Here is an 18,888-nt window from a genome sequence, read left to right on the forward strand (position 1 = left end):
ATCGCAAGGTCAACGATATAAAGTCAGTTCGTAGTAAAAATATTTCTGTCACTAATAAATCAGACATATGTACAGTATCTAACAATCATTTTCTGAGCATTGCTGGTGAATTAAATAAAAATTTAGTTTCCACAGAGACTCATATAACTTTCTTGGCAATAGCCTTTCCGAGATTGATGTCTGAAATACTCCTCTGTGATACAGACAAGGGGGAGATTGAGTCAATAATTAAATCACTGAAGCCTAAGGACTCTCATGGATGTGGTGGAGTGCCTAGGAGAATATTAAAGCACTGTGCTGCACATATACGTATTTAGCCATATTTGTAATTTTTCCTTTACGAATGGTCAGTTTCCTGAACAATTAAAGTACTCAGTAGTAAAGCTGCTTTATAAAAAGGGAGAAAGGGATAATGTAGACAATTTTAGACCTATTTCTATGCCATCAGTGTTTGCTGAAGTCATTGAAAAGGCTGTGTATGTAAGGATAATTTATCATTTTGTATCACACGTTTTGCTATGCAAAGTACAGTTCTGCTTTAGAAGTTGTCTAACAACTGTTTGAACACTAGGCATATTTTTTGATTTAACTAAGGTATTTGATTGTGTTGATCACAAAATATTGCTCCAGAAGTTGGACCATTACAGAATACGGGGAACAGCTGGGAGCAGCTCATAATTGGTTCACCTCTTACTGAGAATGATTGTGATGTGGGCCCTGATTGGAGGTATGGTCATGTGGGGGGGGGCAGGGGGGGGGGGGTGCACCAGGGATCAGTGTTGGGGCCACTCCTGTTCCTTATTTATATAAATGATATGGCCTCTAGTATTATGGGTAACTAAAATATTTCTGTTTGCTGATGACACTAGCTTAGTAGTAATGGATGTTAAGTGAAACATTGGCACGGTTTCAAATAGTGCAGTACACGACCCAAGTTTGTGGCTTGTAGAAAATAAACTAATGCTAAATCACAGTAAGACTCAGTTTTTACAGTTTCTAACACACAATTCAACAAAACCTGACGTTTTAATTTCACAGAATTGGTATATGATTAGTGAAACTGAACAGTTCGAATTTCTATGTGTTCAGATAGATAGTAAACTGTTGTGGAAATCCCACACTCAGGAGTTTATTCAAAGTTTAATGCTACCATTTTTACTATTCGAATGGTATCTCAAGTGAGTTAATCTACTTTGCTTATTTTCATTTGCTTATGTCATATGTTATTATATTTTGGGGTAACTCTTCCCATTCTAAAAGGATATAATGGGTGGTTCAGGCAATAAGTGGTGTATGTTCACAAACCTCTTGTCGACCCCTGTTCAAGAGTCTGGGTATTTTGACACTGACCTCTCAATATAGATATACTCCTTACTGTCATTTCTTGCTAACAATGTTAGCTTATTCCCAGGAATAAGCAACTTTAACTCAGTTAATATTTGGCAGAAATCAAACCTGCATTTGGATTGGACTTCCCTAACTCTTGTGCAGAAAGGTGTTCAGTATACTGCTGCATCCATTTTCAATAAGCTACCACTCGAATTTAAAAATCTTAGCAGTAATCTACACACTTTCAAACCGAAACTGAAAAGTTTCCTCATGGGTCTGTCCTTCAATTCTGTCGAGGAGTCCCTTGAAAAATTAAGCTGATTCTTGTTGTATTGTTGATTGTGTTTACTTAGACTTATGGACTGACTATTATTGGGTTCATAAACACTTTATTTTTATCTGTTATTACTTTTATGTTGTAATTTCATGTACTGACACGTCCCGTGACCTTGGACATTTGGCCCTCAATTTGGTCCTATGGAACTTGACATGTAAATAAATAAACAAACATGACAGCAGCTTTGTTTGGGTTTGAGCCCCACTGATATGACAAAGCTCAAAAGACTGGAGTGGTATAGCCATATGAAAAGCATTCCTTCAATTTTAAACCAGAGATAACTGGAACAGGGAAAGAGCTCCAAATATTTGAGAGAAACAGATCCCCAGAGACATTTGTAAAAGACGCACAAACATTATTAACGTCGTAAATTTTTTGGCGATGCTGGTGGTGATGACCACATCCTTTACCACACCGTAACATTTAACAGATGTTACATCAAAATATGGAGGAGGTATGAGGTGTTCAACTATTCCGCATCTGTAAAAATAACTTCTGTAACATAAGTGAGCTGATCGTCAGTGCTAGGAAATTGATGGTCATCAAATGTTGCTAGAGAGGAGAAAAGTGTCTAATTGGCTAGGGAAAACTTCCAGTGTCTTGGGCACATAGATGGGGCTGTAATTGAAGGACACATGGAAAATGGTCACTCGAGTGTGTATCAGCAAGAGTGAGCAATTCGAAGCACCGAACTAGCTGAACAGTACCGACCAAAAGGTCCAAATGAGAGGAGGTTGACATGGAGGTAGACAAAAATGTAGGTTCCCCAGTGTTGAGGCAAACAAGATCCACTTTGTGGAAGAGGACAATCAATAGGGAGCCTCTTGGACAAGGATGCGGAGATCCCCAAAGCGGATGGTGAGCATTGAAGTTCCCAACCAGCAAATGAGGGGGTGGGAGCTGATGGAGGAGATTGGCTCTTGCCATTGGTGTGGACGACGGAATGTGGTGTATGGTACAAAGAGAGAAGGTTTATCCAGAAAGAGAAAGATATACAGCAACAGCTTGCAAGGAACTGTTTAAGGGGATTGGGTGGTGATGGATAGTATCGTGGAGAAGAATTGTAAAGTCCCCCATGTGCTGGAGTGCCATCGACAGAGGGGAGACCAATCCAGACTAATTGCAAATAAGGGAAGGCAAAGCGATCATGGGGATGTAACTTTGTTTCCTGAAGACAAAAGAAGACCGAGGAGTAGGATCGTAAGAGGATTGACAATTCATCCCCACTGGAGTGAATTCCGCAGATATTCCAATGGATAACTGACATAGGGGGGACAGAAAAGGAAAAAATCTCACCACAGTTGCCGTCAACTCAACGAGCACTGAGAGGTAGCAGCTGACGGCGTGGAACGGCACTCCACAAAATACAGAAGTTCGTAATCCATAGGTTGTTCGGGGGCAGCTCCTGCTGCCAGTGATCGGCTGGTTGATCGGCCACCAGCGGTGCGTCTTGGCGCCACAGAAGAAGGCCGAGGATGGCTACCGCTGGGTGGCACTGTAGAAGAGACATGCCGTGATGGAGAAGGAGAGGAACTTTGTTTCTTATGAGCCTTCTTGGAAGCAGGACGTTGAAATGAGAGAGGTGTCGATGGTTGTGAGGTTTGGGTATGTAAAAAAACTTCATGAGTAGGCTCTTGTTTCTGGAAGTCTGGGTATTTGATTTTGAGGCCTGTAATTTAGTAGGAGTCGGTGAAGGTTGAGCCTTAGAGTGAGTGGTTGATAGTGGGGAAGTTGAATAGGCGATCTTAGGGCTGGCCGATCTGACGACCATGGCGCTAAAGGTGAGATCGCCAGTCTGCGTGGCTACCTCCTTATTAGGTTGAGGAGAGGTCAGGACAGTGCTATATTTACCCGCTGGGAACACAGTGGACTTTCTACTGGCGGATAACTTATGAGCAGCAAAGATAGACACCTTTTCCTTCACTCAGATTTCCTGAATAATTCGTTTATCTTTAAAAATAGGACAACCTCTAGGGGAAGCAGCATGGTCACCCATTCACTTGATGCAACAAGGGGTGGAGGTGGACAGTCACCCTCATGAGCATCCCTGCCACATGTAATATATTTGGCCATATTGGAACACAACTGGCTGATTAAACTGCTGACACTGATAGCAACATGTAGGGTTGGAGATGTAAGGTCAAACTGAAATGATCTCATATCCTGCTTTAATGTGCGATGGAAGTTGAACTCTGTCAAACATCAAGAAGAGAGTGTGGGTCAGTACCAAATCCTTATCACCCTTTTCATGACTCAATGTACAGCCGTTACACCCTGGTCAGGCAGGTAATTTTGAATGATCTCATTGGATAATCCATCAAGTGACCTTGCATAAACCATCCCGTGCAATGAATTTAAAGTACAGTGCGCTTCCACCCGCACATGGAAAGTGTGTAGCAGTGTAGTTCGAAACAATTTATGTGCGTGGAGGACACTGTTTGTAACAACAAGGTGCCATTTCGTAAGCGGGAACAAGCCTTTACAGGACCTGCAATTGCATCAACACCTTTCTGAATAATGAAAGGGTTGACTGTGGACAAGCCTTGGCCTTCGTCAGACCGAGAAACAACAAGGAACTTTGGCACCGATGGAAGAATTGTCCACGGCTGCGACTCATCTAGCTTTCTCTTGTGGTCAGAAGTTGTAGAAGTAGGGGAAACCATTGTGAAAGTATCCCCAATGATTACCGGCATCTCCGATGGCACACTCCTTCCTAGTGGGGGGCCTCTCTGAGGGCACCCCCGCCTTAAGTGATTGTCCACACCTCAGGTCACACTTCCCGAAAAATGGACAGAGGGACCAATCGGCACATTTGGAAGGTACCAGCTCAGGTAATCACCCCTCCTTGGGCCTGGCCTTTACCAGAGGGTGCATACATGCCCTACTTGTCTACCCAGGGCAGGGAATTATACATTACCCTGTCACCAGCTACATGTGGGTCAGTCTTCAGACACGCACAGGGAGGAAAGAAGGAGACGGGGGAACAAAGAAAAGGAAAGAAGAGAAGAGATCTCAAACGCCGCAGCGGAGAAGGAGGTAAAGAGAAGAATCAAGGAACAGAGAAGGACAAAGTGAGGACAGAGACTTTCCAGTATAGAGAGATAAGAAGAGAAACCACATCTTACAGTCACAAGTGTCCATCTCCGGACATAGGCACAAAACATACTCCCAAAGAGAGGGAGAAAGGGAATGGAAGGGGCTGGGGGGTGAGGGGTGGGGGGTGGAGGTGGGGAGGGGGAGAATCGGGACAGGGAGGGTTGTGGAAAGGGAAGGTATGCAGCCTGGGAAGGTATGCAGCCTGGAAAGGAAAGAGAGCTGAGCTGCACTACCTAGGGGTCCCATGTTCGCCACGCACGTATCCACAAAAGGTTTGTGGACCCCCTGGAGGGAATAGCACTATCCTGTGCATTGCTAACTATTTTTAGTTATTCTAGTGAGAAAGAGAATGGACTTGAAATTTTTCAAATCAATTTGAGCAGCATATATTCAGTGTAACATTATTTCCCATGAAATAACCATTTCTCAAGGGACACATACTTCCACTGCAGCATTCACGCACACGCACGCACACACACACACACACACACACACACACACACACACACACACACACACACACTTAGGCTAAAAGGAGAGCTAAAGACCAAAACCTAGGGCAATCACCTAATCTGGAACATTTGTCTGCCAGCTAATCCACCACTAATCAGTTACATGTGAGTAAAAATATGCAATTATTTTAAGGTCATATGACCATTTTTCTGTAAAGGCACATATGTTAATATATTAAGCTATGAACAAACGTAGAAACTATTTCCAATCATGCGTATCACTGTGTGTATCACTCTTGGGATGAAAGTTGACAGCATTAAGAATAAAGCCACTCAACACTGAAAATTCTGAATGTGCAATGCCATGTTGCACAGCCAGTGACATAAATTGTAAAATGGCAGACCTGTCAAGTCCAGCAACTGAAATAGTAAGCTTCAAAACCTGAAAACTGACAAAATGGTTCAATAACCACTTTCATTCCAAAATCACTTGTCCCTCATTATCCTAGTTGTAGTGTGTGCCAAATTTGCATCTTTATAAATTTCTTAGTTTTCAGGAGCTGAACAGAAGACGTAAAAGCAGAGTGGTTTAAATCAATTAGTCCTGTCTTCTAAACTGCCCTTCTTAGACTTCAACAGTAGCACCACATACCAAACAAACTACTGTACATAACTTGCTTTTTCATTTTTTTCCCCCAGATATCCTTGGCATAGTTTCACATAAGCTCCACACCCCATCTCTAGCTACAATAGAACAAAATCAAACAGTTTTTTGACACAAAAGGGGCATCTCATTATATTCTGTCATGCATACTATTCCACTGATACTGGTGCCAGCTGTTATTTCTTTGCATGGACTGCATGAGGCATGAAAACAGTACACCCAAGAGTAGCTAGTTGTTCAGTATACAGAGATTTGAGATTTGGTTCAAGGTTGATACCAGGATCAGCAATGGCCTTGCCACAGTGGTTACTCCGGTTCCCGTGAGATCACCGAAGTTAAGCGCTGTTGGGCATGGTCAGCACTTGGATGGGTGACCATCCAGGCCGCCATGCGCTGTTGCCATTTTTCGGGATGCACTCAGCCTCGTGATGCCAATTGAGGAGCTACTCGACCGACTGGTAGTGGCTTCGGTCAAGAATACCATCATAACGACCGGGAGAGCAGTGTGCTGACCCCACGTCCCTCCTATCCGCATCCTCCATGGAGGATGACATGGCGGTCGGATGGTCCCGGTAGGCCACTCGTGGACTGAAGATGGAGTACTTTTTTTAAATTTTATATATATATATATATATATATATATATATATATATATATATATATATATATATATATAAAAAGAAAGATGATGAAACTTACCAAACAAAAGCGCTGGCAGGTCGATAGACACACAAACAAACACAAACATACACACAAAATTCTAGCTTTCGCAACCAATGGTTGCCTCGTCAGGAAAGAGGGACGGAGAAGGAAAGACAAAAGGATATGGGTTTTAAGGGAGAGGGTAAGGAGTCATTCCAATCCCGGGAGCGGAAAGACTTACCTTAGGGGGAAAAAAGGGAAAAAAGGACAGGTATACACTCGCACACACACACATATCCATCCACACATACACAGACACAAGCAGACATTTTGTCTTGTCTGCTTGTGTCTGTGTATGTGTGGATGGATATGTGTGTGTGTGCGAGTGTATACCTGTCCTTTTTTCCCTTTTTTCCCCCTAAGGTAAGTCTTTCCGCTCCCGGGATTGGAATGACTCCTTACCCTCTCCCTTAAAACCCATATCCTTTTGTCTTTCCTTCTCCGTCCCTCTTTCCTGACGAGGCAACCATTGGTTGCGAAAGCTAGAATTTTGTGTGTATGTTTGTGTTTGTTTGTGTGTCTATCGACCTGCCAGCGCTTTTGTTTGGTAAGTTTCATCATCTTTCTTTTTAGATATATTTTTCCCACGTGGAATGTTTCCCTCTATTATATATATATATATATATATATATATATATATATATATATATATATATATATATATATATATATATATAAATAAAAGTCCTTAATCTTTCCTCTCCCACATCCACACGGCTGTTCAGAGCATCCTCCTACAGGCCAACCGTAAATTAGAACAGCATGCCACCCTCCACCTCAAAAAACTATCCAATCTCCTGGTTTCCCACCTCCGGAAAGGCAACTCACTCACCCTTCACAACCTTTCCAGCAAACCTCAACCTCCTCTCATTGCACACAAACCCAGTCTCTCCCATCTACTCAATCTCCCACTTCCAGCTCCACTCCCTCCAAAACCTCAAAATTCCGATCAACACAATCTGGAACCACAACACCCTAATTCAGTAGTTAACCTTTCCTCCAAACCTCTCTCCCAATCCGAAATCTCTGTCCTATCCAAAGGCCTCACCTTCAGCCCCACTCCCAGATTCAACCAAACAGCCCTCGTCAAAAAGCACAACCTGACAACAGCTTTCGCATCCCGCAACTACCCTCCCGACCTGGTACAGAAGCAAATAACCAGAGCCATTTCCTCATCCCCTCAAACCCAGAATCCCCCACAGAAGAACCACAAAAGTGCCCCACTTGTGACAGGATACTTTCCCGGACTGGACCAGACTCTGAATGTGGCTCTCCAGCAGGGATACGACTTCCTCAAATCCTGCCCTGAAATGAGATCCATCCTTCATGAAATCCTCCCCACTCCGCCAAGAGTGTCTTTCCGCCGTCCACCTAACCTTCGTAACCTGTTAGTTCATCCCTATGAAATCCCTAAACCACCTTCCCTACCCTCTGGCTCCTATCCTTGTAACCGCCCCCGATGCAAAACCTGTCCCATGCACCCTCCCACCACCACCTACTCCAGTCCTGTAACCCGGAAGGTGTACACGATCAAAGGCAGAGCCACATGTGAAAGCACCCACGTGATTTACCAACTGACCTGCCTACACTGTGATGCATTCTATGTGGGAATGACCAGCAACAAACTGTCCATTCGCATGAACGGACACAGGCAGACAGTGTTTGTTGGTAATGAGGATCACCCTGTGGCTAAACATGCCTTGGTGCACAGCCAGCACATCTTGGCACAGTGTTACACCGTCCGGGTTATCTGGATACTTCCCACCAACACCAACCTATCCGAACTCCGGAGATGGGAACTTGCCCTTCAGTATATCCTCTCTTCTCGTCATCCGCCAGGCCTCAATCTCCGCTAATTTCAAGTTGCCGCCACTCATACCTCACCTGTCTTTCAACAACTTCTTTGCCTCTACACTTCTGCCTCGACTGACATCTCTGCCCAAACTCTTTGTCTTTAAATATGTCTGCTTGTGTCTGTATGTGTGGATGGATATGTGCGTGTGTGCGAGTGTATACCTGTCCTTTTTTCCCCCTAAGGTAAGTCTTTCCGCTCCCGGGATTGGAATGACTCCTTACCCTCTCCCTTAAAACCCACTTCCTTTCGTCTTCCCCTCTCCTTCCCTCTTTCCTGATGAGGCAACAGTTTGTTGCGAAAGCTTGAATTTTGTGTGTATGTTTGTGTGTCTATCGACCTGCCAGCGCTTTCGTTCGGTAAGTTGTACTAAAGCCGAAACTCGTTTTGAGACCTGTTGGCCCGCTGATATCCACATTCTCACGATTCAAACAATAACGGCAATAAGAGACAAATGGCGCTTAAAGTATTCCAAGTTAACCAATTACTGAGAAGAAATACCAAGAAGGTTGTTTCGGACATGTCACGCCTCATCGTCACCCGCACCCTCAGCAGTAGTTGTATCTTAGTCACCTCATCTTTGTTTTTATATATATATACACCAGGATCTATTTCTACCACATTACTTTCACTTTGACAATATTTTATAAGTACAGGACATGCTGGATTACAACTGACTCAAGCTCCATCTTAAATAATAGTTGCATAGCCTCACAGCTGCTTTGGATAACTGGTTCTCAGATTTGAGAATTTATAATCACATTCATAATTGATTTAGTGAATGATAATTAGTCAGTACTCTGGCTTATATACCGTGTGTGGTAGCAAGATTTAAATACACATATATTCATTTGTAGGGAAAAGTTATTTGAGGGAGATGGGATGAAGGTAGAGGTGAGGAAATGGGAAAAGAAAAAAAAGAGGGGAAGAAATGTGTAAGATTTTGTCGAAATAGCACTAACCTGCATTGACCCATACTAAATCTCCTGGCCTCTGCATGAATCGATAGACTGGTATATTTTCCTCATATAAATCATCTAAAGAAGGCCACCAGGAGCCGTGAAGGTAGTTTATATTATTCCTAGAGGGAAAAAACAATAGTGTTATTCACCAAAAATTAGATTACAAATGAAATTTCTGTAAACTGCGTAATTTCTGAACAGTGTACCTTTCACAAAGATTGTAAATAACTCCCCAGTACGCATCAGGCACAGCAAACCATTCACAGTCACCTGGGCCAATGTTAATATTGATGGAGCAGAAGTTATTATTCTCTTGGTGTCCCGGAGTCCTGCTTCCAGGAACCTGAAATTAAACACCACAGATTAAACAGCATTCTATAATTTATTGTAGACACTTTACAATTGAGGCATTCCAACACACGAACATCTATCCATCCCATCATATATTTCAAAGTGTCCACCTAAAATCTTTAATGCAAGTACTATGATGAACTACATATTATAGTCAGAACTTGCATTTCTAATAAACTACTGATTTGAGATTACACAAATGAAAGTGTTGAACAGTGGTTAAGCACATGAACAAAATGTTCAACTTTGCAATTAAGATTAAATATAAAGGAGGAACCAAGTTCAAAAGTTGACCAGTAAAATTCAAATTCTTATTCTTATTTATTAATCTATTCACTACTCAACATCTCCTTGTACAGCAAGTGTTTGACATTACAGATTTCAAATATCATATTAAACTTGCCAGCTGCCATAGGCATGTTAATGTGGTTGACATAATTAAAGTAATATTTGAATCTCACATTTGAGTAGGTGAAGTCACAAAAAGGATGCAACATCAGTTACAAGTACAAAGTGCATTCAATAAGTAATGCAACACACTTTTTTCCTTGGCCATTCTCAGTTGAAAAATGCAAATTTTGTTGTGGTACATTGTGAAATATTCCTGCTTGAGCCCTTATTGTTTCAATTTTGTTTCAATAGGTGACAAGAGTTATGTGTAGCCTTCAAATTGGAGTCTTTAATGGAAGTGTGTTCTAATTCTAAGCAGAGAGCTGTCACCGAGTTTCTTTTGACGGAAAACCAGAGTGATGCAGGTATTCAGAGGAAACTGCACAATGTCTGTGAAGACCTAGCAGTCAACAAAAGTATGGTGAGTCATCATCAAAGTGTCTGTCATCATTGACAAAAGGTCATGCAAACCTCTCCGATCTCCCCCATGTCAACTGACCACACACAGCTGTGAGTTCTGCAATGTTGGAACGTGCAGACACACACATTTCATGTGGTCAAAGGATCACAATCAAACACCTCACTGCTCAACTGGACATCTCTGATGGTAGTGCTGACATGCCCATACACCTGTTGGGGGTACTCAATGGGGTGTGCATCCTGGGTTTCTTACCGCCTAACAGAAGACCACGAAGAGCAACAAAGGACCATCTGTGCAGAATTGCTTACATGTTATGAGGCTGAGCATGACAAATTTTACAAAATTGTTAAGGCTTTCGTTGCCACTTGTTGACAAACTGCCTATTGGTTTTTGTCTCGGGTTCTTCGGCCGACGTTCATCTAATGATTTTTCTGATGTTTCGCCAGCACGAGTGGCTGGCATTGTCAAAGCTTCACCCTCCATTGCCGGTGGTGAACTGGAGCCGAGCTCGCGGGCGCTGACTATATGTACCTGGCGCGCCAACGTCCGAGGGCTTCTCCGCGGTTTTTTGTCAAACATCATCAGAGGTGATGAAACATAGGTTCATCACTTTGAACTGAAAACAAAATGCCAATTCTGTTTGATATCTTCCCTAATGATGCAATGATCAACTCCGAAGTGTATTGTGTTACCCTCAGGAAATTTAAGAAATGACCTCAGTAAGAAAGCCACCATAAAAATGCAAAGAAACTCCTGCTTCTCCATAACACAAGGACTTTCACAAGTCTGCACACCCAAGAGCAGCCCACAAAACTTCAATGAACTGTTCTTCCTTATGATCCCTACAGCCAGGATCTCACACCTTCCAATTTCATCCATTTCGCCCAGTGAAGGATGCACTCTGCAGGAAGCAGTATATGGATAATGGTGAGGTTACTGATGCAGCAAGACATTGACTCTGATGTTGATGCAGTAGAGTGGTAGCATGTGGACATATAGGCCCTCCCAATAAGGTGGCATAAAGCAGTCAAATCGAACAAAGATAGAGTTGACAAATATGGTTTTATAGCCAAAAGACCGGAGACTAATGCAGTGTACTGGAATCCTGAACAAAACCAACCCGCTTTCACAACCAAAATGTGTTGCATTACTTATTGAACACCCCTCATAGTACAATAACGATACAGATAATTAAGATCAGGAGTATAACTGGAACTGTAAGTAAGTAGTTAAACAAAGCAAGAAATAAAATACATACATCAAAAAATGTTTTGCATCATTTTGGTTCCGAGAGTTCTGCATCCTGTACAGAAAATTGGAACAGAGGGCAACATAAACATCATTTTCGCCCTTTTTATTGCTCATGAAAACCACATATTGCATGTTGTACCACCATACAGCAAGACCTTCAGAGGTGGTGGTCCAGATTGCTGTACACACCAGTACCTCTAATACCCAGTAGCATGTCCTCTTGCATTGATGTATGCCTGTATTCATCATGGCATACTATCCACAAGTTCATCAAGGCACTGTTGGTCCAGATTGCCTCACTCCTCAATGGCAAATTCGGCGTAGATCCCTCAGAGTGGTTGGTGGGTCACGTCATCCATAAACAGCCCTTTCCCATCTATCCCAGGCATGTTCGATAGGGTTCATGTCTGGAGAACATGCTGGCCACTCTAGTCGAGCGATGTCGTTATCCTGAAGAAAGTCATTCACAAGATGTGCATGATGTCTTCATCCATGAAGACGAATGCCTCGCCAATATGCTGCCGACATAGTTGTACCATCAGTTGAAGGATGGCATTCACATATTGTACAGCCGTTACAACACCTTCCATGACCACCAGCAGTGTACATCGGCCCCACATAACGCCACCCCAAAACAGCAGGAACCTCCACCTAGCTGCACTCGTTGGACAGTGTATCTAAGGCATTCAGCCTGACTGGGTTGCCTCCAAACATGTCTCCGACAATTTTCTGGTTGAAGGCATGTGTGACACCCACTGGTGAAGAGAATGTGATGCCAATCCTGAACAGTCCATTCAGCATACTGTTGGGCCCATTTGTACCACGCTGCATGGTGTCATGGTAGCAAAGATGGACCTTGCCATGGATGTCAGGAGTGAAGTTGCACATCATGCAGCTTATTGCGCACAGTTTGAGTTGTGACACGACATCCGGTGGCTGCACAAAAAGCATTAATCAACATGGTGGCATCGCTGTGAGGGTTCCTCCGAGCCATAATCTGTAGGTAGTGGTCATCCACTGCAGTAGTAGCCCTTGAGTGGCCTGAGCGAGGCATGTCATAAACAGTTCCTGTCTCTCTGTATCTCCTCCATGTCTGTACAACATCGCTTTGGTTCATTCCGAGATGCCTGGACACTTCCCTTGTTGACAGCCCTTCCTGGCACAAAGCAACAATGCGGACGCGATTGAACCATGGTATTGACCATCTAGGCATGGCTGATCTACAGACACCACGAGCCATGTACCTCCTTCTTGGTGGATTGACTGGAACTGATCGGCTGTTGGACACCCTCTGTCACGCATGGTTGTTTACATCTTTGGGCAGGTTTAGTGACATCTATGAACAGTCAAAGGGATTGTGTCTGTGATACAATATCCACAGTCAATGTCTATCTTCAGGAGTTCTGAGAGCTGGGGTGAAGCAAAACTTTTTTTGATGTGTATAGAATGAAATTTTATGAAACAACCACTGTTAGAAATCAGAACAGCTCAGAAACAGTAACAGGTGGGAGGGTGCATTGGGTATCGTCCTGCACTAGGTTATTTCACAGGGATATGACCCATATAGCAAGCAATGACTCACATAGCAAGAAATTGTGATAGGCACAATATAAGAGAAGAGCAGGATATCTTTTAGACTGGGGGTAGGCTTCAAAATCATTACCTCTCTTTAATGAGCAATACATTTCTTACGAAAGACAACTAACTAGACTCACACGAAAGTATGAGAGACTGTTTATATATGCTTTATAGACAATATCAGTGAAGAATTAACATAAACTAACATTTTAATCTGAAACACCCCAAACGGTTACATTTTCACAGAAAAATAATAACCACATAAAAAATTAAGCTAAACAGTGTTATCATTACCATACGATCCCAAACGGTTATGCTTTCACAGAAAAATAATAATGACTTAAAAAATTAAGGTAAATGACATTATCAGTGCCATAGGACTTTCACAGCTTAATATTTCTAGTCCACAAATGTATATTCCTGCTGGTAAGATTTGCATCTCTGATTACAACGCACAAAACACTTTAAATATGAAAACCATGAAAAATAATACACAGACACTTTCAACAATAAAACTAAGGATATTATCATCCACTGCTCCAAACTCTGTGTGACTTATCGTTCATGAAAATAAAATAAAACAAACAAAATTGCAACAGCTGAAAAAGTTATACATACATTTTTCAAGCATATCAGAAGGATTCTGAATTGTTGAAAATAGTTTTGTAACTAAATAATAGTACCTTCATGTACAGTTGTACTGTGTTCATGCCAAGAATAACATGACCAACATGGGACAACATATTTCCAGCAGAGACAACACGAGCAAATGCTGGTAATTTCATGAGTTCCTGCAGTTGAGGTCTCCATTTTCGTTCATCTGAGAGATCAACATTAGTACCAAATCTTAACATTTTGGGCCCCGACTTCCCACCACCTGAACCTCCAAATGCACCTCCTTTCTTTCGACGCACATTTCCTGTAGAATCTTTCGAGTCCGAATCTGACAGATTACTGTTGTGTGCTCCTGCTGTTCTTTCACCTTCTTCCTGAAAAAATAAAAAAGCCCTCACACTGGCATGAGAGTTCTCACCAATGTGCAATATATCTGTATAGCGTATTATTCATTAAAAGCATCATGTGAGACTAATTTACCTTCAAGCTGTCCTGGAAAGACGATGCCTGATACTGAGCATATTTGGCAATAGTGGTGTGTGATCTGTGACTAATACAGGCCCAAACTTTTCGGCCTTGCTGTGGATCCCAGTTTTCATCTGATGTTTGCTGCATTTGTGTTCTAACTTCAACGCTATGGTCTGGATTTGCCTCAACAAGTGTCTTTGTTGAGAACAGACCTAGGTCTAAAGGACAAAAAATGTCTAGTTAGCTAAAATGTTATCTACAGTAGAGACTGATCACTAAATATAATCTGTACCATTCTATATATGAAAGACTAAGACACCGAACACTGAGTCCGACTGGAAAATAGATGGCCAAGTGGTTGAGAAAGTCAATAGTAGTTGTTATTTGGGGGAGAAGATAACGGGTGACATACAGAACAACAGTAGTGCGGTAGACAGGGCACAGCTTATGCAGAAGCTTTGGTATGCGGTGAAAACACCATATGACAAGAAAAATCTGACACGGAATGCCAAATTGCGACATTACACAGCAACTGTAAGAAAGCTGCTCTGTATGGATCAGAAACGATCACACTCGCCAAGAGAGCTTGTATACTGTTGGAGGAGGAGAGTGGAAAATTTTGTGACATATAAGACACCAAAAAACATGGGTATATCTGGATACACAGAACACAACAGGAACTGTATGAAAATATTGAATCCATATTGAGCAAGATACAGAAGAGGAGGTTACAATTTGTTGGGCACATCATGAAGATGGATGAAGAGAGGTTGACAAAAAAGATATGGAATGCAACATGTCATATGGGAAACAAATGGGTGAAGGAAGTGAGAGATGACTGGAAGGCAGCAGGAATAAAAGAAAGGAGTCTGCAGGCAGTAGTACAGGACAGCGAGAAGTATAAAGGGTTGGTGGATGGTCACAGGCGGCCGGACACCAATCAAAGCTATCTTAACAGAAGAAGAAAGAAACAGAAGCTTCAAGAGAGTGGAGAGGTATTGAGAAGAAAGAAGACTTGCAAAACAAGCCACAAGTGATCTTGAAGGGTCCTAATGAAGCAGAAGAAGAAGAATAGATATCTTAATTAGAATTAACCATGGTCCACACACTGTCTTGAGGAAGGTTTAAAATGGTCCTTATAAATTACTTTGTATTTTGAAGCTCTGAATCCATAGTTTTTTCCCTCCTGTTGGGGTGGAATAATATGCAATTGCGCCAAGTTCAATCTGTAATTTGCATCTATCATATTCTTGTCACAGTTGGACTGTTGAGTAATTGACTACTGCTCCCCTTATTCACACACATGCTTTTGAGCTCTTAAGGCCAAGTGCCTTGAACTACATCAGCTACTGGCAAACTAATCGTAAAGGACAAACCAAGAATGTAACCTTATGATCTTTCTTGGGACAAAGAAAGCTGAGAGTCAGCAGAATTTTCACGTGCCTGTATGAAGTGAATTAAAGAAAATATAAATAGTTAAGTACAGAAGAGACTGCACTGATTTAAACCAGCTACTCATGAAAGACATGTTTAAATCAACTTCTTCATATACTCCACAAACACCACCAACAGTGCTAACGAATTTCTTTCTCCATAGAAAGTAATTGCTGTGTTGATTATACATACACCATACTGGGAACCAGGATTCCCAGGATTCCTGTCATTTCCAAGCACGGATGTGAATTTAAACACCAATACAGCACACAGTACCAGGTAATCACATGTAATCACAACATACAGTGTTACCTATGTCTTCACAGAAACTGAATGCCAGGTTGTATTAATATCCAGCATTAAAAATCATTTAATTTGCTGATATGATTACAAAAATAAAATTTACAATTTCTTAAACTGAAAGTAGATCACAGATAGACTATCTTATGTCTGGTCCTAAAATTTTAATCATCATCTCAGTAAAATAAAGTTAGATAATTCAGTTTTGTTTGTTTTTAAACACTGGTACACTATAAAAACCTCACACCATAGTATGTTGCAAAATGGCATGGTCTGTAGATAAAAAGGATTATTGTACAGATAATTCACTTTCAAAAGCAACAGAAATGTTGCAGTTGTGTCTACATTGGCCCCAACATAGCTACAGCTTTTTCACTGCTGTGAAAATGAATTACTGCACAGGCACTCCACTTACCAATGAGATGGACCATTTTGTTTTGACTCCTATAACAACACACTATAGTACTGTGATGCGCCAATTTCAGTGTTTATCAGAACTGTGGACATTTACACAGAAAAAATTAATTACATGTCTTTATTTTTTTGAAGTGATACCTAAAAGCTTATGGATAGCCCCTGTAAAACTTACACATGAAATTCAGAATCTCTGCTATTCACTACAGCATTATTAAAGAGATACCTAATTTAAGTGCTGCTGCTAGGCCTCTGACAACAGCAATTGGATGCTTGAGGCAGAACTCTTGTAGCTGTGGGCTGAATGCATCCTTTTTGTTTTCCAGGTACACAGAGGGAGTTGGAGGAAGCAGCTGTTCTCTTGTTAGTCGCTGCTGAGGTGGATCTGGAGGCTGCGGTGGAGGAGCACGGTCTGACAAAATGCTGCAGTTTGAGACACCATTTAGCCCTCGGCCCCTAAAAAACAGAAGTAAAGAACAGACAGTTGTGGAAAATATGAACAGCCATCATGCTGGAAATACAGGACTAAGATACTTACTTGCATGCCTCTATCACAGACTTGGCATCCATATCTATGCTGTATTCTGTTTCAGGTTGGGGCTCACATAAGTTCGAAAATTCTAAAACTGCAGCTTCTACTTTCAAATCCTGCTGTAATACTGATGGAACACGATTGGTGTTCTGGGAAGTTTGTGAAGTACTTCTTGTCGTAATTAAGCTCTGAGATTCACTTTTCACAGTAGTGGATATTCCTTCTGTTTTTATCTCTTGTTTGGGTGAGCATGTTATAGTAGAAGCACTGGACGAAGGTGTTGGTGCCTGCTCAAGTTTTGGACTATTTGCAGTACTGACTGCTGGAGACATCGACTGTTTTACATTCACAGCTTCGCCAGCAGTAGATGCACCAGAGTTCATTATTACTGAAGAATTATTGCCACTACTGTCATCTGGCAAATTTGAGGGAGAAAATGGTCCTGAGCTCAAAGTATTGGAGTTTTGTTGATTTGATGTTGATGTAATGGCAACTTGATTTGTTGATATAGGCTCTTCCACCTTCACATCTAAATCTTCACTACCTGACCCAAAATGTTTCAACAAATCTTCTGCTAGTGATGTTGCAATATCCTTCTGGGAAAGTAAAGCCTGTAGCTCTTGGTCACTCACAGCAAGTTCTTTGCTCGAAGGAGAATTTGATGTTGGGTAAGTATGGTGATAAGAACTTGACTCCAAAGTTGAATGAGCTGGCGGTGTTGCATGAGGTGTTGTAGTTGAAGATATCTGAAGAAGATAAAACCAGTAACATAAAAATCAGAAAAACATTTTAATAATGGAAGAAGCATAAAATTTCAAGGTTAAAAAGCCTCCCACTGCATTTTCTTCGTCAGGGAACTTTTCAGGCTGAATCACTTAACACAAAAGGTACCAACATGAAAAAATATGTACATATTTTTCATTTAAGTCTTTAACAAACAAAGAATTAAAATAATTACTGAAAATAAGGGGGGCAGCTTATGTTTGTGGAATACAAGAACAAACTGACTCACAGTAGTGTGCTTTCATGGACTTAGCTGTCCACCCTAAGCTTCCTTTCTGACGACTGCTCTCTGGAGTTAAAACAAAAATACAAGCAAGTAACCAAACTGAGGGAGAATAAAGTGATACAAGACGTAAATGCCTGAACTGCAAAGCTGTTGGTTTCTCATTTAGATATGCAAGAGCCTACTTGTTTCTCATTTCTAAAATCTGTGCCTTCAAGCATACTACTTGCCATTTTCATTCACTGACTTCCCTTCCATCCCCCCAAGAACATTGTCATTTTGTCATTTCAGGAATATCCGATGAATATGGAATTATTTCAGGAAATCCAGAATGAAATTTTCACTCTTTGGTGGAGTGTGCACAGTTTTTGAAACTTCTTGAGATTGAAAGTGTGTTCCTGAATGTGACTCAAGAACGGAACCTTATCTTTAATGTGAAATGCTCTTACTAATTAAGCTGCCATACTAAGTTTCCCTTCTGACAGCACCTCTTCTGTACTTTCCCAGATGCACAGTTCTTCCATGTACCTGCATATACTGCTGCACTACCTCTTGCACACCGTTTATCCATATGGGCTAGACCAGCAGTCCACATCATAGCCTGTGCAAGGTACCATTTATTACAATAATGGTTGTCCAACCAATATATTAACATTTGGATGGGATATGGAATTGTAACAGTTATTGTAATGGTTCCAACACATATAATCTCCAGACATATTACTTTAATTATT

General features: G+C 41.6%; 1 protein-coding gene and 1 pseudogene across 1 annotated transcript in view; one reads left to right on the forward strand and one right to left on the reverse strand.

The window, feature by feature from the left end:
* Nucleotides 1-18,888, reverse strand: part of LOC126473238 (histone demethylase UTY) — a 224,612-nt gene that overhangs the window by 39,492 nt on the left and 166,232 nt on the right. Inside the window, exons 12-17 of the mRNA XM_050100158.1 lie at nucleotides 17,155-17,894; nucleotides 16,843-17,072; nucleotides 14,481-14,686; nucleotides 14,069-14,374; nucleotides 9,601-9,737; nucleotides 9,395-9,513 (exon numbers count right to left, since the gene is read on the reverse strand). Of these exons, the coding sequence (XP_049956115.1) occupies nucleotides 9,395-9,513; nucleotides 9,601-9,737; nucleotides 14,069-14,374; nucleotides 14,481-14,686; nucleotides 16,843-17,072; nucleotides 17,155-17,894 (1,738 nt within the window). The remainder of the gene's footprint in view (nucleotides 1-9,394; nucleotides 9,514-9,600; nucleotides 9,738-14,068; nucleotides 14,375-14,480; nucleotides 14,687-16,842; nucleotides 17,073-17,154; nucleotides 17,895-18,888) is intronic.
* LOC126428127 (5S ribosomal RNA) lies at nucleotides 6,163-6,280 on the forward strand (annotated as a pseudogene).

The sequence above is a fragment of the Schistocerca serialis genome, chromosome 1, assembly GCF_023864345.2.
Source record: "Schistocerca serialis cubense isolate TAMUIC-IGC-003099 chromosome 1, iqSchSeri2.2, whole genome shotgun sequence".
Classification (NCBI taxonomy): Eukaryota; Metazoa; Arthropoda; class Insecta; order Orthoptera; family Acrididae; genus Schistocerca; species Schistocerca serialis.